At 48.9% G+C, this 17,196-nt stretch overlaps 2 protein-coding genes across 2 annotated transcripts in view; both read left to right on the top strand.

Moving 5' to 3' along the window:
- Window positions 1-1,967: 1,967 nt before the first annotated feature.
- Window positions 1,968-15,888, top strand: LOC119567489 (E3 ubiquitin-protein ligase TRIM7-like). The gene is made up of 7 exons (XM_037913454.2): window positions 1,968-2,785; window positions 4,964-5,059; window positions 6,779-7,009; window positions 8,579-8,601; window positions 10,944-11,059; window positions 12,642-12,674; window positions 14,650-15,888. The coding sequence occupies exons 1-7, from the start codon at window positions 2,369-2,371 to the stop codon at window positions 15,183-15,185; spliced, it is 1,452 nt and encodes a 483-aa protein (XP_037769382.1). The 5' UTR covers window positions 1,968-2,368; the 3' UTR covers window positions 15,186-15,888.
- The window catches only part of LOC119567486 (zinc finger protein RFP), a 41,111-nt gene continuing 39,516 nt past the window's right edge, over window positions 15,602-17,196 (top strand). The window contains exon 1 of the mRNA XM_037913450.2: window positions 15,602-15,741. The gene's annotated coding sequence lies outside the window, so the exon portion shown is untranslated. The remainder of the gene's footprint in view (window positions 15,742-17,196) is intronic.

Raw genomic sequence — 17,196 nt, 5'->3', positions numbered from 1 at the left:
CCCATTATCCCCACATTGCCTCAGTTGTGGCTACTGCCAGTCACCATCTAGCCCCCATACCCTGGGGCAGACTACAGCATAAAAGCCAATCACCACAGGCAAGAAGGAGTTTGAACTAGCTGCCTTTACTCACCCTCAGGCTGCCCCTCTGCAACCCCAATACTATATGGGCCTGGAACCAGGCCCTGCAGCCTAGGGAGTTGCTGGCCTAGGGCTTTTCAGCTCCTGAGACCTTTCCCCAGCCCTGCCTCACTCTAGGTCCCCTGGGTGAGTTCATTTGTCCACCCACCTGGACTCTCTCTCCTACTAGAGAGACTCTGGCTGAGCTTCTGGCTCCCAGCCTTTATAAGGGCCAGCTGGGCCCTGATTGGGGCGTGGCCCAGCTGCGGCTACTTCCCCAATCAGCCCAGCTTCTAGCCCACAGCCCCAGCCCTCTCCTGGGCTGTTTTAAGCCTGCTACACCTTGACAAAAAATTCTTCATAGTTTCCCTTTAAAAGGAGAATATAGACAAAGCAACAACAGAGAAGATTTTTACTGTCAAAATAATTTCTTTAGTAAGGCCCTAATGGTCACTTCCTTGCCCTAAATCTCTTCAGGTTAGAGGCTCAATGTCTCCCCGCTGGATTTGGTAGATATCTCTATTACCTTGGCTCATACACAAACAGAGATGAGAGTGTTTGTCCCCCCAAAATAAATCCCACCACTCTGGAGTGTGATAATTTGGTCTGAATCTGCATGTTATTTTCTGAGAAATGGGTTAAAAACCCCTCACAGTGAAAACTACTGGATTGCATACACAGATCCACCAGCCCTTTTTGTCCCTTGGAATAGCTTTGCCGGTCAGGACTTTGCAGAAGTTAGCTGGAGGCTAAGAAGCCCAGCTGTGCCTCACGCAAAGCCCTTGGCACCAGTGTAGTGGGGTGGCTGCCCCACTCCTGGAGACCAGGGGTTTTTTGAAGCAGTGAGGGCAGCTGAGTGAGTAGCTGACCAGAGGTGTGGCCAGCTCAATCAGGTCCACAGCTGGCCTGGATAAAAGGGCTGTGGGCACAGGTGCTGACTTTGTGGGTGCTTTGGGGCTGGGTGTGGGGGTGAGCGTGAGCACCCACCAACTCCAGGAAAAGTTGGCACTTATGGTTGTAGGGCCAAGAGACAGAGGAGTCTCACTATAGCCCTGGAGTGGGAAGGGCCTAGCTGCCTGGGAGCAAGGTACCTGAAGCGGAGCTGGGCTGGGGAAAAGGGCAAGAGGAGCTGGGGAGCTCCAGCCTGGCAACTCCCCAGGCTGAGGCCTTGGTTAAGGCCTTAAGAAGTACTGGGGCTGCAGAGGTGCAGCCCAGGGATGGATAAAGGCAGCTGGTCCAACCCCCTTGCCAATGATGAGTGGCCATTACAGACTGCAGTCTGCCCGAGTGAAAGGGGGCTAGATGATGACTTGAAGTAGCCACTGAGGCAAGGTGAGTATAGAGGGTTGGGGGTTCCCTGGGGAGGGGAGACCCAGAGTGTGGGGGTACTGCTGGGGCAGGACCCTGAGGTAAAGGGGCACTGGGGTCCGGGAGGGACACGGGGGCCTAAGGCAGGCGAGCCACCGGCCAGCAGAGGGTGCTCTGAGGCTGAAGAGCTAATTCCCAAGATGACCAGCAGGAGGCGCCCGGCGGTGAGTCTTGCTTCACTACAACAAGATATCGAAATGTTTTCATGCTGCAGTTGGTGAGAATCAGGCAGTGACTCCGGCCCCCATTATTCCAGCCACCTGTTTTCCCTCTTCCTCTGTCACAGACCATCTGTATATACCCTGCTAACCTGTGAGAACATGGCTAGGAAGACGGTATTTAGAAATTATTGTATCCATCACGGAGGGCAAATATTAAGCAGAAAAAAAGATGGTCACTGCCACAGTTATTGGGTTGACGGGGAGGGGCATGACTCCAGGATCCTCCCCTTCTAAAGGCTGAAATACCCCTGGCAGCTAACAATTCTCCCAGAACCACCTGCTGCAGAGAGCTGTGCCATGAGCTAGGCTGTCAGTACCTCTGGAGTCCCACAACACAGTGACCCAGCGATGACTGGAAGAAATGCTGTATAGAGCTGGGTGTGGATGTGACAGGTGCTGTTTTTCCAACAACTGTTCCTCAGGGTGGCCGTGCTGCACCATTGCAGGGATCCACAGCGTCAGGTGCTGTCACTGCATAGTCTTTCGTGGTAGAGCCTCCCTTTGCCAACTGAAACCACAAGGTGTTTCCGGACTCACAAGAGTAACATGAGACAATGTACACATAGAAAACACCTGTTTGGTGTGCAAAGTTCAGAATCAGCCCATTTCTGAGAACACTAAAACGAAACTAAATTAGTCTCTTCTCTGCAGAAGCAGCCATGGCTGCTGCGAATCCAGCACAACAGCTCCACGCTCAACTGACTTGTTCAGTGTGTCTAGATTATTTTAAAGATCCAGTGTGTCTGGACTGTGGCCACCATTTCTGCCAGGCCTGCATCACTCAGCGCTGGGAGGCACTGAGTGCAAACTTCCACTGTCCTGAGTGCAGAGAAACCTTCTCCCAGAGAAACTTCAAACCAAACGGACAGCTAAGGAATATTGTAGAAGCATCCAGAACGTTTACACTGGAGCCAGCAAAAGAACCAGAAGTTGGGACAGTGTGTGAAAAACACAACGAGGATTTAAAAGTCATCTGCCAAAAGGATCAAATACCCATTTGTTCGGGTTGCCACGTGTCCCGAGATCACAGAGAACACGCTGCGGTTCCCAAAGAGGAGGGTGCTGAGGATTACAAGGTAAGAAATCACAGGATGGTGTAAAAGCTGGAATGGCCAGGAACGGCATTTTAATAAAAAAATTATGGCAAAAAAAAAGGGGATATAGTTAGACACCCTTATGAACAATACTTTAGCAATGAGAACAGACTTATAACATGCTGTTATTAACCTGTTCTGGCCCCAAACCATTTTTAACACCAATAAGGACTCAGAAAAGTCAGTTCTGCATTGGCCCAGGGGCTGAAATGTATACATCTAGCACAGTACTACTAAAATGGAACTGCTGTTGACCTGGGATGCATATTTTGCTAGAAATGAGAGAACCTCTTGTGTGCATGTGTTGTGCACTTGTCATGAATCAGCGCAGCCACAGAAACTGCTGGATTTTCCTGCAAAAAGGCACATGAAGAGAGAGAGTAAAAGTCTCCGAGCTGAAATGTGGCATATGAAGTGTAGCTGGCTTCAATAGGATCACCTCTTTAAAAATACCAATAGCTTCTGGAAGATCCAAACTTACAGGGATTTCAGGGACCTGGCAGTACTGATACACAAAGCCTTCCAGGGCACAGTGAAGGTCATACCACATAAGTCATTGTGGCTGATTTGACTTTTCTGTTTTTCATACACAATTTTTTTTATTTGTTGTGTATTTTTGGGAAGAGTCACTCTCATACGTGCAGCTGAAACATTAGAGGCTGTTTTTCACTGGCAATTTTTAGGGAGATTTAAATGTTTCTGCTCCACAACTCTTGACAGTACAGATGGCAATGTACGACCATGAGATCTCCAAGGATATTGTCTCATATTCCTATAGGGCACACATGGGTCAGGTATTTCATCTTGTCCCAAATAATGAACAATCACTTTGTCCACATTTCCATCAAGAATTTTATATCCATATCTGTGACACAAAACCTCATCTGTATCGGTCAGCCTTCGGAAATATCTCTTCCTTGCCAGAGGATCCCCCGTTGGGAAAAGATGTCTTCCTCTGTGGATCCATTTGTCTTGATCACACCTCTGGTCATCTTTTTTTGTCCTCTTTTCTTTCATAACTGTATGCAAGCAGCTGTCCATTATTTTTTGGCTTAGAAGCTGGAAAAGTCGATATTTTGTCCTTTGCAGGATTTCTTAAAATATCCAGTGCTTCTTGCAGTGAAAGTGGTCCCAATTTATTTATATATAAACTACACAGACTAGAGGAAAAAAAGACTAAACAATCTATTTTATTGTATTTGTGCACCTGTGAACTTTAGGTTTTGTTAAATCTTCTGCAAAGCTTTGTGCAAATCAGATTAGAGTTGCGGGTGAGACACACCACTGACTGGACAATTGTCAAGACGTAACAGATGTTAGAGCAGGATGATTAAAGTAGAATAATGTATTGCATTTAAGCAACACACACTACCAACTCAATGATTGGAAACAATGATAGGGACCTAGGAGGTTAGTGGCCTATTCTGAACAGACTTATGTGCCATGCAACTGTACACATGGGATTTTCACACCCTCTAAGCAGCTCTGTGCATTCTCGACACCGATTGAGAGCTACGTGCTGGGGGGAATGTCAAGGTTCCAGACCGCAGAGGTGAAAGCGGGGTGAAAACAGGTGTTCCCACAGGTACATGGATTCTGAAGCAGGAAGAAAGCGGGTATTAGCCCTCATGGAATACCCACACTGTCCCCTTCACTGCCTGCTCCCTGACCCCATTTCTGTGGTAACATCTTAGCTGGTCTATGAGTGAGCACTTTCAGTGTTCAGTGACGGAAGAGTGAGATTAGAGTAAGGAAATGAACTTGCAGGGACAGACAGACAAGGTGGGTGAGATAATATCTTTGGACCAACTTCTGTTGGTGAGACAAGCTTTTGAGCTTACACCGAGAGAGGCAGCAAATCAGCTGCAAAGCAAAAGGGAGCAAGAGAGACTCAGACTTTTTAACCAAAGCCATGCAGTAGGAGGCAAACAACTCCTTTTCATCCTCTGGGCTACTTTCAATCAGAGTGTTTTAGTAATAATTAACCCCTTCATCGTTTGGACCAAAGAGAGAGAGACCACAAGCCTGAGAATGACTGACTGTATGGTGGTTAGAGCACTCACCCATTTAATGATGGATTTGATATTCTTGCAAATATAAATAAATGGGGGGGAAATCCTCCAAAAACAACCAAAACTAAACCAGTTTTTCTTTTGTTAGGACCAAATTCGGAGCCGTTTGGAGATTCTGAAGAAAGAGAGAGACGAGATTTTGTCATTTAAATTGAGTGAGGAAAATAAAAGCCAGGAACTGCTGGTAGGTGCCGTTATTACTCAGAAGCAAATGTGCACAGGGACATTATCAACACACTGCTTAGTTTGAGTATCGTAAGAGGACTAGTGAGTAACACGGTCTCATCCGTGAAAGGTGATTCCTTCTTTATTCTCATTGTAAAGAAAAACTCTTCTGCTTTAACTGAGAGTCAGCAGGAAAATGCAGCATTAAAGAAAGTTTTAATAATAATTCCCGTGTAATTTCTTTAATTAACAGTAGTTTCTCCTTTAGTCTTTCAATTAAAGCTGGTGGAAAACTTTCAACCAAAAAAAAGCTCCCTGAGGATAAATGGGGTTTAGTAGAAAACAACTTGCAAGATATTTTTTCAATTTTTTGACCGGAAATTTCAAAATGAAACAAACATTTTTGTGTCAATTCAAACTAAAATTTTTATTTTGTTTTTAAAAAACATTCTTTGGTTTTTTATCTCTTTCGTTCTACTGAGTGCACTAAAATAATTTACAGGGTTTTTTACCTTTGTTTTTTCCTTTTTCTTTTTGCCACTCTTTCAAAAATGGGAGCTCTTTTGAAGAGGTACAGGGAGGAAGTACTAAAAAGAAAAATGGGGGGGTGGGGAATGAACATTATTTTGTTCCACTTCAGGAAAAGGGAGAAACAAAAATGTGAAACTTTTCAAAAGTTATTTCAAGATATTTTTCAAACAAGTCAAAAGAAGTTCCATTTTGAAAACTGACAAATAGAAACCACTTTGAAATGTCAATTATTTTTGCAAATTTCCCCACCCCGGAATGTTTTGGCCAGCTGTACTTTCAACAGAGATAACCACAGCTGGACAGTCAGTGCAGCTGCTCTAGGAATCTGCTGCCCCACAGGAGGAGGCTCACTTAGGGCCTAAAACAAAGCACAAGGAAGTCCTTGGAAAGACTACGGGCCAGTTCAGTGAGCTTTGGAACAGACCCTTATTAATATCGCTGCTAGACATTGCCATGAAGAAGATCTGGGTTCCAAATCTGGTCTGATTTCCTTGCTCCTAGGGTACCAGGGGCCAGAGAGTGCTCCAGAAACAGCATGAATTGGTGGACGTCTGACCAGTTCACATGCACTCATTCCTAAGCAATCTGCAAACTCAGATTTGCATGTGCAAAAAGGGGTCTTCCCAGCAGCCCAATTTGTGCGCAAGGTCCCTGTGTGGCTTACAATCCAAGATTTATGGTGTGCCAAATTTTATGTATCCAAAACTGTTTTCAGAGCTTTTGAGAGCAAATGATGGAGCTCAAATGTTAGTACTTTTTTTTTTTAATGCCCTTCATGTCCAAATGTATTTTGTGGACAGCATGTGTTCCCCAGTTCAAGTCTAGAACCCAAACTAAGAAGCACTACTGTTTGCTCTCCAAAAATAATCCTTGCCAGTCCAGTTCTAAATCCCACACCTGCTGTGCTTCCTGTTATTAGACGGATCTGGTTTTCTGGAAGCCACTGATCACAGATTATCTGAATCATGCAAGAAAAATTCATACTCCTAAACACCAGTTAGGACTCTTGAAAATCTATTGGAAAATCTTCTGTCTACTGAGCATAAAGTATATTCTCCATAAAATGTCAGAAGTTAATTTCTGTGGGGTTGCAATGACGTGCTGCAACGTGCATAAAATGTCCCATGGCTTTATAAAATGTCTCATGACTCACTCCATAGTCTTGTCCTTGACCTGTGCTTTTCCTGTTTGTATCTCGTCATTTCAGAAACAGCTAGAAACTGAGAAGCAGAAGATTGTGTCTGAATTTCAGCAACTGTGCCAGTTTCTGGAGGAACAAGAGCAACTCCTGCTGGCCCAGTTGGAAGAGCTGAATAAGGAAATTGAAAAGAGGAGGGCTGAGTATGTTGCCAAATTATCTGAGGAAATATCATCTTTCAATTACCTGATCAGTGAGATGGAGCAGAAGTGCCAGCAGACAGCAAGTGAATTCCTGCAGGTGAGACAGTGTTAGAAACACCCCAGAACCTTTCACAGGGCAAGAAAGTCTCCTAACTCTTCCTTTTGGAGTGTAGGAGTGAATGGTCAGAACATATAGTATTGCTAAAATATACATTATTTTTCCTTAAGGGTTTGATCAAATGCCCATTAAAGTCAATGGAAATATACTTCTTGAGTATGATGAGCATTGGATCGAGCCCTAAATGAAAAGAAATTCTTCTTTTGAATTCAAGTGGGAGAAGACTCCTCCAAAAATGGCTAACTCCAAACTCTGTTCTCCCTGTCTCTTAATGCAAGAACAAAGAGACCTTCAATAAAATGAGAAGGTGACAAATTCAAAATTGATCCAATGAACAAATTTTCACACAGCACGTAATTAGACTGTGGAACTCATTGCCACCGGATGTCACTGAGACCAAGCATTTAGCAAAAATCAAAAAGGGATCTGATATTGATATGGATAATAAGAATATGCAGAGTGATATTAAACCTCATGCTTTATTGCTTCATCCAATCACTAACTATTAGAGAGAAGGATGAGAATGTGGGAGGCAGATTATCTTACACCTTCCTCTGAAGCATCTGGCACTGTCCACCTTTGGAGACAGAATACTGATTAGGTCGACCTACAGTCTGAGCCAGTCCAGCAATTCCTGTGTTCCAAACGCTAACTCCAAAAGATTAAAGATGGAACCTGTCATTAATTATGGAAATAGCTAAGATTGAAGCAGAGTTTCCGTTTTATGCCTGATTTGGCCACTCTTCCTACATATGCCACAAAAGGGAAAATATTGGCTTTAAAATTGATACATGAGGTCTGAAGCTGTGGTGATGTTTGTTTTTTTCTGCCAGAACTGAAGTTAGTGAGGGAAGCTGTTATGGTACCCTGAAAGTGTCAGAAGTAATGGAGTTGTTAGAATTCCAAAAGCCTTCTAATGATTTTAATGGTCAAAAAATGCCTCTAAATAGCAAGAAACGAAAAAAACAACAACATTCCATCCTGGACATCTGTAGCTGCTATCTAGGGCCAAATGCTGGGGGCAGCTCTCTTCACTCCTCAGGTTTCCTGCATTGATCCTGGGCCTTAGCATAGTGAATGGCCCTGTGTTACTCTGTACCCCACACTCATTGTTCTCACCCAGCCCTCAGGAAGTCCACAGGACGGGCCTTCAGAACGTTTGTGGGCGAGTGGGGAGAAAGTTTACAGCAGGGGGGCAGCACAGCCTGGGGGCGTCCCTCCCTCTGGACCCACTGGAGTCGGCAGGAGGGGATCTTCTCCAAACCTTTGAGTGTTAAGGAGATTTCATGTGCCCTCTGGTTGTCCAAATGTCACTACCCAAAGAGCTAGTGTGCCTCCACGAACAAACTTCCTTGGGCCTGGATCCTGCAGTCAGAGCACTTATCCAAAAGAGCAAAGGCAACACATTTAATGTTTTTGTTTGCAATAATAAATAACAAATTTCACTTTGAACCTCACACTGTGAAGCCAAAGTGAGTCCCCTCCAGAGCAGGAGGGATACTTAGTTTGAGATATGGGACTGAATTTCCTTTTATCTTTCTCCTCTAGGACATCAAAGGCACCTTGAGCAAGTAGGTGGCTCCTTCTCACTCTCCCTTTCACTTCACAAGGCAGAGACTTGATTTTCAACATGAGACAGTGCTCCCCGTGGTCCAGCAGTGCAGAGTGTGGGGGGTGGTTCCCAGTCTCTCTCCGTTAAATCTAATCTTGGGGCTCTTGTCATTTTTACTAGACTCCAGAATAGACCAGCCTGAGAAGTTATTTACCTACAGGCAAGGTTGTTATTTATAGTGTAGCTGGTGGAAGGGAGAACTCGGGGGATTGGGGATGGAGAATGCATTTTTCATTTCGAGGTCATAGACTCCAAACTCCACCTAGGTTGGTAGGGATGGAAAGTCAGAGCCAGCTGATGACTATTCAATGAGCTGTTTATTACTTGTTTCTTATCATGCAGTGAGTTCAATCAGTGGGCTTGGCGTGGCAACAGGTACGATGGAAAAGACATTCCCTGCTCTAAAGACTTTGTAATGTGCTATTATCAGTAGCACTATGGCAGGCTCTAGAGGCTCAAGGCAAAATCAGGACCCAACATGCTGGGTGCTGCACAGACACGTAGTAAGAGACAGTCCCTGCCCCAAGGAGTTTACAGTCTAAAGAGACAAAAGGCGGAGGGAGGAAGGATTAACATCAATTTCAGGGGACAGTCAATAAAAACAAACCGCTGCAGTTTGGAAGGAAAGATCAAATGTACAACTACGAAATGGGAATAACTGGCTAGGCAGCTGTACTGTGGAAAAATGCCCCACCTCTGCTCCCTTGGGCAGTGCAAGGTCATTAAGTAGTTTGCCACTCCCTCACGTGTGGAGTGGACACACACCAGCCTTTGTAAGCTGAGAACCCCTGTGCTAGTGGACTGATCATTGTATGTATCCAAAGAGCTAAATAAGAACATAAATCATCTTTGAAATGGATAAGTGGGTCTCACTCCAGGTGCTGGTACAATAGGTGTCTACATCACCACAAGGATTGTCACTAATTATCTCCCTTAAATAGTGTACAGGATATGTCAGGGGATTCTGCTTCCCACAGTCACAATACAAGACCAAGGGGATGCTCAGTGTAAGGCAACTAGTGTAAAGCTGAGAAAAGGAAATACTTTTTTTTTTTTTAAACACACTTCATTATTAACCTGTGGAACTCATTGCCACATGGTATTACTGAGTTTCATAGATGCATAAAGTTGAAGGCCAGAAAGGACCGTAAGATCATCACATTTGACCTCCTGTATATCACAGCACAGGCTTCGACTTTCTCATTCCCCTGGGGGTGTTCGACCCCTGCTTGGCCCCAGACCCTGCCCCCACTCCACCCCTTCCCCCAAGGCCCTGTCCCGCCTCTTCCTGAACTTGCTGCACCCCCTGTACCCCCAGCGCCTCCTGGCCGCTGCTGAACAGCTGATCCTCAGTGGATGGGAGGCGCTGGGAGGCAGGGGGAATATCTGATCTGTGGGGGTGGGTTTATTCTATTTATTTATTCGTGGGTGCTCCAGCCCTGGAGCACCCACAGAGTCGGTGCCTCTGTATCACAGGTGCTTAAATTTCACCCAGTTATTCCTGTGTTCAGCCCAGTAACTTGTATTTGACTAAATCCTAACGTGTGTTGACTAAAGCACTGTCCACAAAGCCATTCAGTCTAGATTTGAAGACATCAACAGACAGTAACACCTGAAGCTCCCTAGAAGTGGGGGGGGCCCCACCAGTGCCCAAACCATGGCCCCACCCCTGCTCTGCATTTTCCCCCAAAGCCCTGCCCCCTGCTCGCTCCTCTCCGCCCCCTGTCCCCATCACTTGCCTTTAAGGCAGGTAAAAAGGGAGAGAGCATCAAGAGATGGAGAATCCACCACTTCCCTTGGCAGTTTCTTTCAAGGTTAATCCACCCACACTTTTAGAAATGTCTGCTTTATTTCCCATTTGAATTTCTCTGGCTTCAGCTTCCAGCAATTGGTCTTTGTTATGCCTTTGTTGGCTAAACTGAGGAGCCCTTTAGTACCAAGTCTGTTCTCCCCATGACGGTGTTTATACCCCACACTCAAGTGCCAGGGTGCTCTCAGGGCAAGACATTTTTACTGGCCCTCAAATCATTTTTGTGGGTCTTCTCTGCACCGTCTCCACTTTTTCAACGTCCATTTTAAAATGGGGACACCAGACCTGGAAGCAGTTTTCCAATATCGGTCTCACCAAAATGAAGGGGAAGCTTGTAGTGTCAAGCTGGTATTGGACGTATTCCTGAGGCCATAGAGAATTTAATCCTCCACGGTCGGCTGAGCTACAAACATTCACTAGAATAAAATATATTTTAGTAAAACACAAATATGAACGGACTCCACAAGGAGTAACACTGGGTTGTTCTTCAGATGTGAGGGGGAGAAGTTTCAGAACCCAGTGGCCTTTTCTTCGGACCTGAAATGGAGAATCTGGGAATCTTCTCAAAGAACTGCGTCTCTGGAGACCATAATGAAGAAATTCAAAGGTAATAAACAGTCACCTGGGGAATTTTCTCACATACATTACATGGATAATTGACAGAGCTGGGGAAATGTCTGAGGGAAAATAACTGTGGATGGAGATAGTCAACTAATCATTTGGAACCTATGAATTCCCTACTCAGCTCTCAATGCGGCACATACACACTGGATTAGGGTCCTAAATTTGAACTCGCTGGGGATTTTCCTTTCCTAGCAGCTATGAACGTTAACCTTCGCTTGAGCTTCCTGCTGAATTAACTGTTTCTGAAGTATGTTTGTTTGGAATTTTTGTCTGCAAGGCCTCCTGTGTCATCATAGTCCCTCTCTTGCTTTAGAGCAGGGCTGGGGAACCTTTTTTCTATCACGGGCCATTGACCCACAGAAAAAAATCAATCGAAGGCCACTCCCCCGCAGGGGGACAGAGAGGCTTGGGACGTCCCCCCTGCAGCAGGCCAAGCCGGTGCTCGCGGCGCTAGCCCCACGGTGGGTGTGGAAGCAGTAGCGCTGGAAGAGTGGGGGTGCTGAAAGCCAGTGGTCCCAAACTTTTTATGTGGCGTACACCCTTACCCATGTCTGTGCCCCCTCAGCCCAGAGCTGGTGCCAAGACTGGGCTGTGACTTCGCGGGGGAGGCGGGATGCGGACGGGGGTAAGGGGGCTGAGGCTGGGACCACAGCTGGAGGTGGGAGCAGAGCCCCAGGTGGGGGTCTGGCAGCCATCCGGTACCCTGGGCATGGAACCCCCACGCAAAACCTGGGGGAGCTGCAGCACCCTCTGCACGCCTAGTCCCGTGGCTCTGCGCAGAGGCTTGGGGCTTCCACCCCATGTCGGGGCCAGTCTGCACTCACGGCTCCAACCCTGCGGTAGGAGGGGGGTGTTGGTGCTGCAGGCCGATGAAATTTAGCAACATGCCAGATCTGGATCACGGGCCGTACGTTGCCCACCCCTGATTTAGAGCTTCTCCACCTTTTATCCTCCTGAGCTGGAGAGAATGAGACCACAAGGTCTGTCAGGAAGGAAGAGCCAATTTTATTAAGTACTAATGATACAGGGGCAGATTTAAAGTTGATTGAATGCTAATCAGGGAAAAGGTTTCTGCTTATTGGTCTGTCTGTGAATTATGTGTTGGTTTCAGAGGGTTTGTCTACACAGCAATTAAACACCTGTGGCTCGCCCGTGTCCAATGACTCAGGCTCACACGGTTCGGGCTCGGGCTGGAGCCTGGACTCTGTGACCCTCTCCTGTCACAGGGTCCCAGAGCCAGACTTCTGCCCAGGCCCGAGCATCCACTCTGCAATTAAACAGCCCCATTGCCCGAGCCCAAGTCAGCTGTCATGGGCCAGCCACAGGTGTTTAATTGCTGTGTAAAACATCTCTGGGTATGTCATGTAACCTTAGGTCATGTGCTTTGTTTTCATGTTTGTGGTTATTTTTCAGTGAGTGTGTAATGGTTTGTATTGGTCTGAATTGCACTTAACCTCCTTAACTAGAACTTCATAAAGTTTGTTTTCTTTTCATTTGGCTTTTGTGTTAGAGAATGGACAGTGTGAATATGACATTCAATCTTTTTCACCCTTTTCTTCCTCTAGACTCTCTGTCGTCTAGACAGCGGTTGGACAAAGGTAAATTTCTGGAACCAAAGGGGGAGTGAAAACTTTCATATGAATCATGGTGGCTCATTGGCAGCACCGTAGTTCAGGTTTTGTTTCAAGTTTGCATTTGACAGGAGCTGAACACCGTTATTACTGGTGGCTGCCCAGATCTTTCCTAAAAACAGAAAAGTCGATTCTTTTCTCTATGATAATTTAGAATTAAGACTCACTCATGATCTCGCGATAGAGTTGTGGCTGAAAAAATATCCCGACATTTGAGAGTTCTAAACACGAGGCTTAATTTTACTTCGAAATCCTGTCAGCTGCCCTGGGTGTTGCTGGGGCTCCCGCTGTCAGCCACCCCGGTGCGGCTCCTTCCGTGCCAGCCTGGGAAGTGGGTGAGGAGACCTCACTGTAGCCCCCAGGCGTAGGGAGGATGAAGAACCCTAGAAGGAGCAGAGGTGAGGCTGGGTGGGCTTTATTATGGCCTGGGGGCTGTAGGGGGCCTGAAGTGAGCAGGGGGCTGGGGGGTCTGTATCGATGGTGGGTTCTGAGCAGATAGGGTGAGTGCTGGGAGGGTGAACTGAGGGCAGTGGGGTAGGGGTGCTGAACTGATGGGGCGGTGATGATGGGGCAGTGATGATGGGGGCTGGGGGACTGAATTGAGGGGGGTTGGGTGGGGACAGAACTGACGGGGGCCTGAGGGACAGGATTAATTGCTGGGCAGGAGATGGGCAGATGTGGGGGTGAGAGCTCCTTCAGCAGGAGCCAAAATCACCTTATCCCGTACATGTGGGAGAGTGGGCAACACTGATTGTCACATGTGCACGCCCTGGGGAGGGCCCAGGGGAGTTCAAACTCAAGAGACTGACCTAAAAATCACAATATAGTCCTTTTTAAAAAGGTCACGATTTTTGGGCTAATCTCATGAGATTTGATCTCTTGAAGTTGTCAATACTGTATTAGCCATTGTATAGCCTTGGGGCCATCAGTGTGGAGTTTGGAAAGTCCCCCTGATAGACCAGCACAAGACAAGCAGCCATTCAGTAAGTGTGCGGTGTCCTCAACCACACCGCAGCTACACAGAGTCATGGGGGGCCACTGATGTCTCTAAAAAAGCAATTTTATACAGGAGGACTTTGGATTCCCTGTAATCTGCTGGGAGCCTCCTATGATGCCAGGATCTCTAATCACATCTGTGGGGAGAGGTGGGTGCAGATGGGGAAAGATCGTCAGGCCCTTTGCTGCTGCTCTGTCAGAGCAAAGGGGCCTTAATATGCATGGAAACAGTCCCCAGAAAATAGCTTCTGTGCAAGGGAGCCACCCCCGTCCATGTGAAGTTGTCATAAGGGCTCTACAGCAAGTCTGCTCCCAGCCGTTATTGTAGGAGTGGGTTGGGGGGCCGGGCTGGGGGGCCATGCTGGGGGCCAGGGCCGTCCCTAGGGGGGGGGTGGGGTCCGGGGCTGAAGTGACAGATTCGTTTCTTCTGCGACTGACTGCACCTGCTTGCAGCGCCCCCCAAAGCGTGGGGCCCAGAGTGGTCAGCCTGATTCACCCTATCCAAGGGTCGGCTCTGGTGGGGGCATAGACAGGATGCATCACACTATGGCTGCTCTCTGCTTTGCAACGCTGAGGCCCCTGTAACTAGGGGCCAGGGAGACTAAAGGAAGGACAAAGGTGGCTTAAAACCACCTCCCTCTAACCCCCCTTGTCTTTCCCCCAAGCATATGGATGGAATAACTGAGAATCAGACACTGGGTCTGGGAGCCTGGCTGAGCTGAGCTGATCCTTTCACTCTGTCACTGAACTGGTTCTGTCAGGGGTGTGAATCCCCCCTGCACATGGCTGAGATCTCAGCGCTGCTCCCCTTGCAGAGCTGGGTAAATCCTGGAGGGGGGAGATTCTCTGATTCACCCCCCACCTCGGGCAGGTTCTGTCACTGACACGATCAGACCCTGCCCCAGGGCTGAGCTCTGCCCCTCACCCTCTGGTTCTCTCTCTGCAGTGAACGTGACTCTGGATCCAGACACGGCCCATCCCCAACTCATCGTGTCTGCGGATCGGAAAAGTGTGAGAAGGGGAGACACATGGCAGGATCTGCCCAACAACCCTGGGAGATTTGACACTGAGCTCTGTGTGCTGGGCTGTGAGGGATTCACCTCGGGCCGACATTACTGGGAGACAGAGCTAAAGGAAGGCGAAGTCTGTATTGTGGGGGTGGTCAGAGAGTCTGTGAGCAGGAAGGGAGATATCGATTTTAACCCTGAGCAGGGGATCTGGGCTGTGCTGTGCAGTGAGGATCGGTACTGGGCTCTCTCGTCCCCTGATGATCTCACCCCCTTCTCCCCGAGCCGGGGACCCCGCAGGATCCGGGTTTATCTGGACTATGAAGAGGGGCGGGTGGCGTTTTTCGATGCTGGCAACGGGGACCCGATCGTCACTTTCCCGCCGGCCTCTTTTGCCGGGGAGAGAATCCGCCCGCTCTTCTCTGGTCCGTTGCTTTTCATTTCCCTTTCCTCTCTCCTGGGATCATGCGCTTAGTGTGCGGCTCACACTGTGTCCCCGAGGTGCCCTGTCCGGCCCCGTGAAACAGGCTCCTCTAGCCCCCACCCTCCTGATCTCTATGACCTGGAGGACTCCGCCAGTCCTCCCCCCCGCACAGACAGGGCTGAAGGGAGGTGACGCTCTCCCCATAGCTCTATGGCTGTGGAGGTCTGTGTGAGGCGCTCTAGGCTGGGGCTCTATGCTCCTAGGCCAACTCAGTGTGGAGTTGGGGGGTCGGGGGGGGGAGTCCCACCAAGGGAGGAGAGAGTCCCCCTGTGGGAGGGACCCAGCCGAGGGCCAGGGAGAGACCCGTCAACTGGGGGGACGGGGGGGAAAGCAGCGGGGGATGCCTGGCTGAAGAGTCGGGGTGGGGGGAAATGGGGGTGTTTCAAATCCTGTTAGCTGATCATTATTTGGCCACAACCCGCTGATATATATTTAAATACAACTGTCAGCGTGTGTACGGGGTGCGAAGGCTGGAATTTTCAAAGGAGCCGAAGCGACGTCAGACTCGTTGATTTCCAGTGGAACTCGTGCTGCTAAGTAACTGCAGGTGGGATTTTCAAAAGCACCGAAGTCATGTTTACCATTGTCTTAGTTTTAATGTGTTAATATATTTTCTAGAATAATGAATTGTCCCCGTGTGGGCAAACTGCTTGTGTTCTCCTGTTCACCTTATTAAAGTCCTGCAGTAAATGGACCCGAGAGGGATATTTGTCACTCCATTTGTCACTCCATATGTCACTCCACTTCCTGCCGCCCGGTGATTGCAGGGCAGGCCCGACCCTGCACTCACGGGGCAGCGGGAACTGGAGTGACCTGGCCCCAGCCCACTCTGCTCTGGATTTGGGACTGGGGGGCAGGGGGGAACCACCCCCCAGCACTCGCCGGCGGTGCACAGCTGGCTGGGGCCGGGTCGCTCTACTTCCCGCCACCGGTGAGTGCAGACCGGACTCCTGGTAAGAATAAGCTGGAGTCCGCAGGGGAGCGGGGGAGGGGCTGGGGAGGAGCAGGGGTGGGAAGAGGAGGGTGGAGCAGAGAAGGGGCGGGGCTTTGGGGAAGAGGCGGGGTGCGGGCAGAGCAGGGGCGGGGCTTTGGGGAAGAGGCGGGGCTGGGGCAGAGAAGGGGTGGGGCTTTGGGGACGAGGCGGAGCAGGGGCAGAGCAGGGGCGTGGCTTTGGGGACGAGGCCGGGCAGGGGTGGAGGCAGCTTTCCTGGCTGGCTGAGCCGGCCAGGGGATCGGGCTGGCCGGGGCCCCTTCCGACTCTGGGCCCGGCGTCAGTACTGCTTCCTGCCCAGAGGGTCTGCGATGAACGTGCACTCAAAAATGTAACACGTTAATTGTGCTGTGCATTAATCGCAGGCATTAACGGCAGTTAATTGACAGCCCTAATAGGAATTAGATACGGTGTCCTGTCAGCTAATTTTCAGGTGCCTAAGTAGCTCCTGGAATCACAGTTAAAGTTGCGCCCCTACCAAAATCTGAAATGGCCCCCCTGGGCTCTTACCATGGTCGGCTTCAGGCCTGACTGGGGGTGGGTCCTCAGGGGGAGAGGAAGAGGATGGGGCGGGGCCCCGTGGCGAGGGGGGCTAAGGCCCACCTCAGCCCCGCACTGGGAAGACACTTCCTCTGCCAATCTGTGCCTGCCCCAGGTGACTACGCTTGTGTTAAAACATGGGCGGCCGTGAGGGCCCTGACGCAGCGTATTCTGAAGAAGGTTGAGTTGTTGAACACACTCTACCTCCCTCATTCAGTTAAAGCTTTGACGCCCCTTTCTGCTGGCTGCACAGGGTGTGGGGTGTGCGTGAAAGGGGAGGCCGTGTGGCCCTATCACAGGAGCGGAGACCTGAAGCAGTTGGCACCCCGGGGGCTGTTTACAGTCTTCAGTGACTCCCCTTAATCCCTCTCCCACCCACACACCCTTTCGAGTTCCTGGAGGACTTGTGGTACCCTCCCCCAGGGAGGAAGACACAATCATACATAATCCTTTCATCAGTGTAATACAGTG

Source organism: Chelonia mydas, chromosome 14 (genome assembly GCF_015237465.2).
Source record: "Chelonia mydas isolate rCheMyd1 chromosome 14, rCheMyd1.pri.v2, whole genome shotgun sequence".
NCBI lineage: Eukaryota > Metazoa > Chordata > Testudines > Cheloniidae > Chelonia > Chelonia mydas.
Note: the sequence above shows the minus strand (reverse complement) of the source record. Positions and strands in the feature narration are given on the sequence as shown.

Bases quoted from the DNA above. Each gene is read 5' to 3' on its own strand.
- LOC119567489 (XM_037913454.2), top strand. From the start codon at position 2,369: ATGGCTGCTGCGAATCCAGCACAACAGCTCCACGCTCAACTGACTTGT. The intron at 2,786-4,963 runs GTAAGAAATCAC...TTCTTTTGTTAG, and splicing joins AGGGTGCTGAGGATTACAAG to GACCAAATTCGGAGCCGTTT. The intron at 7,010-8,578 runs GTGAGACAGTGT...TTTCTCCTCTAG, and splicing joins CAGCAAGTGAATTCCTGCAG to GACATCAAAGGCACCTTGAG.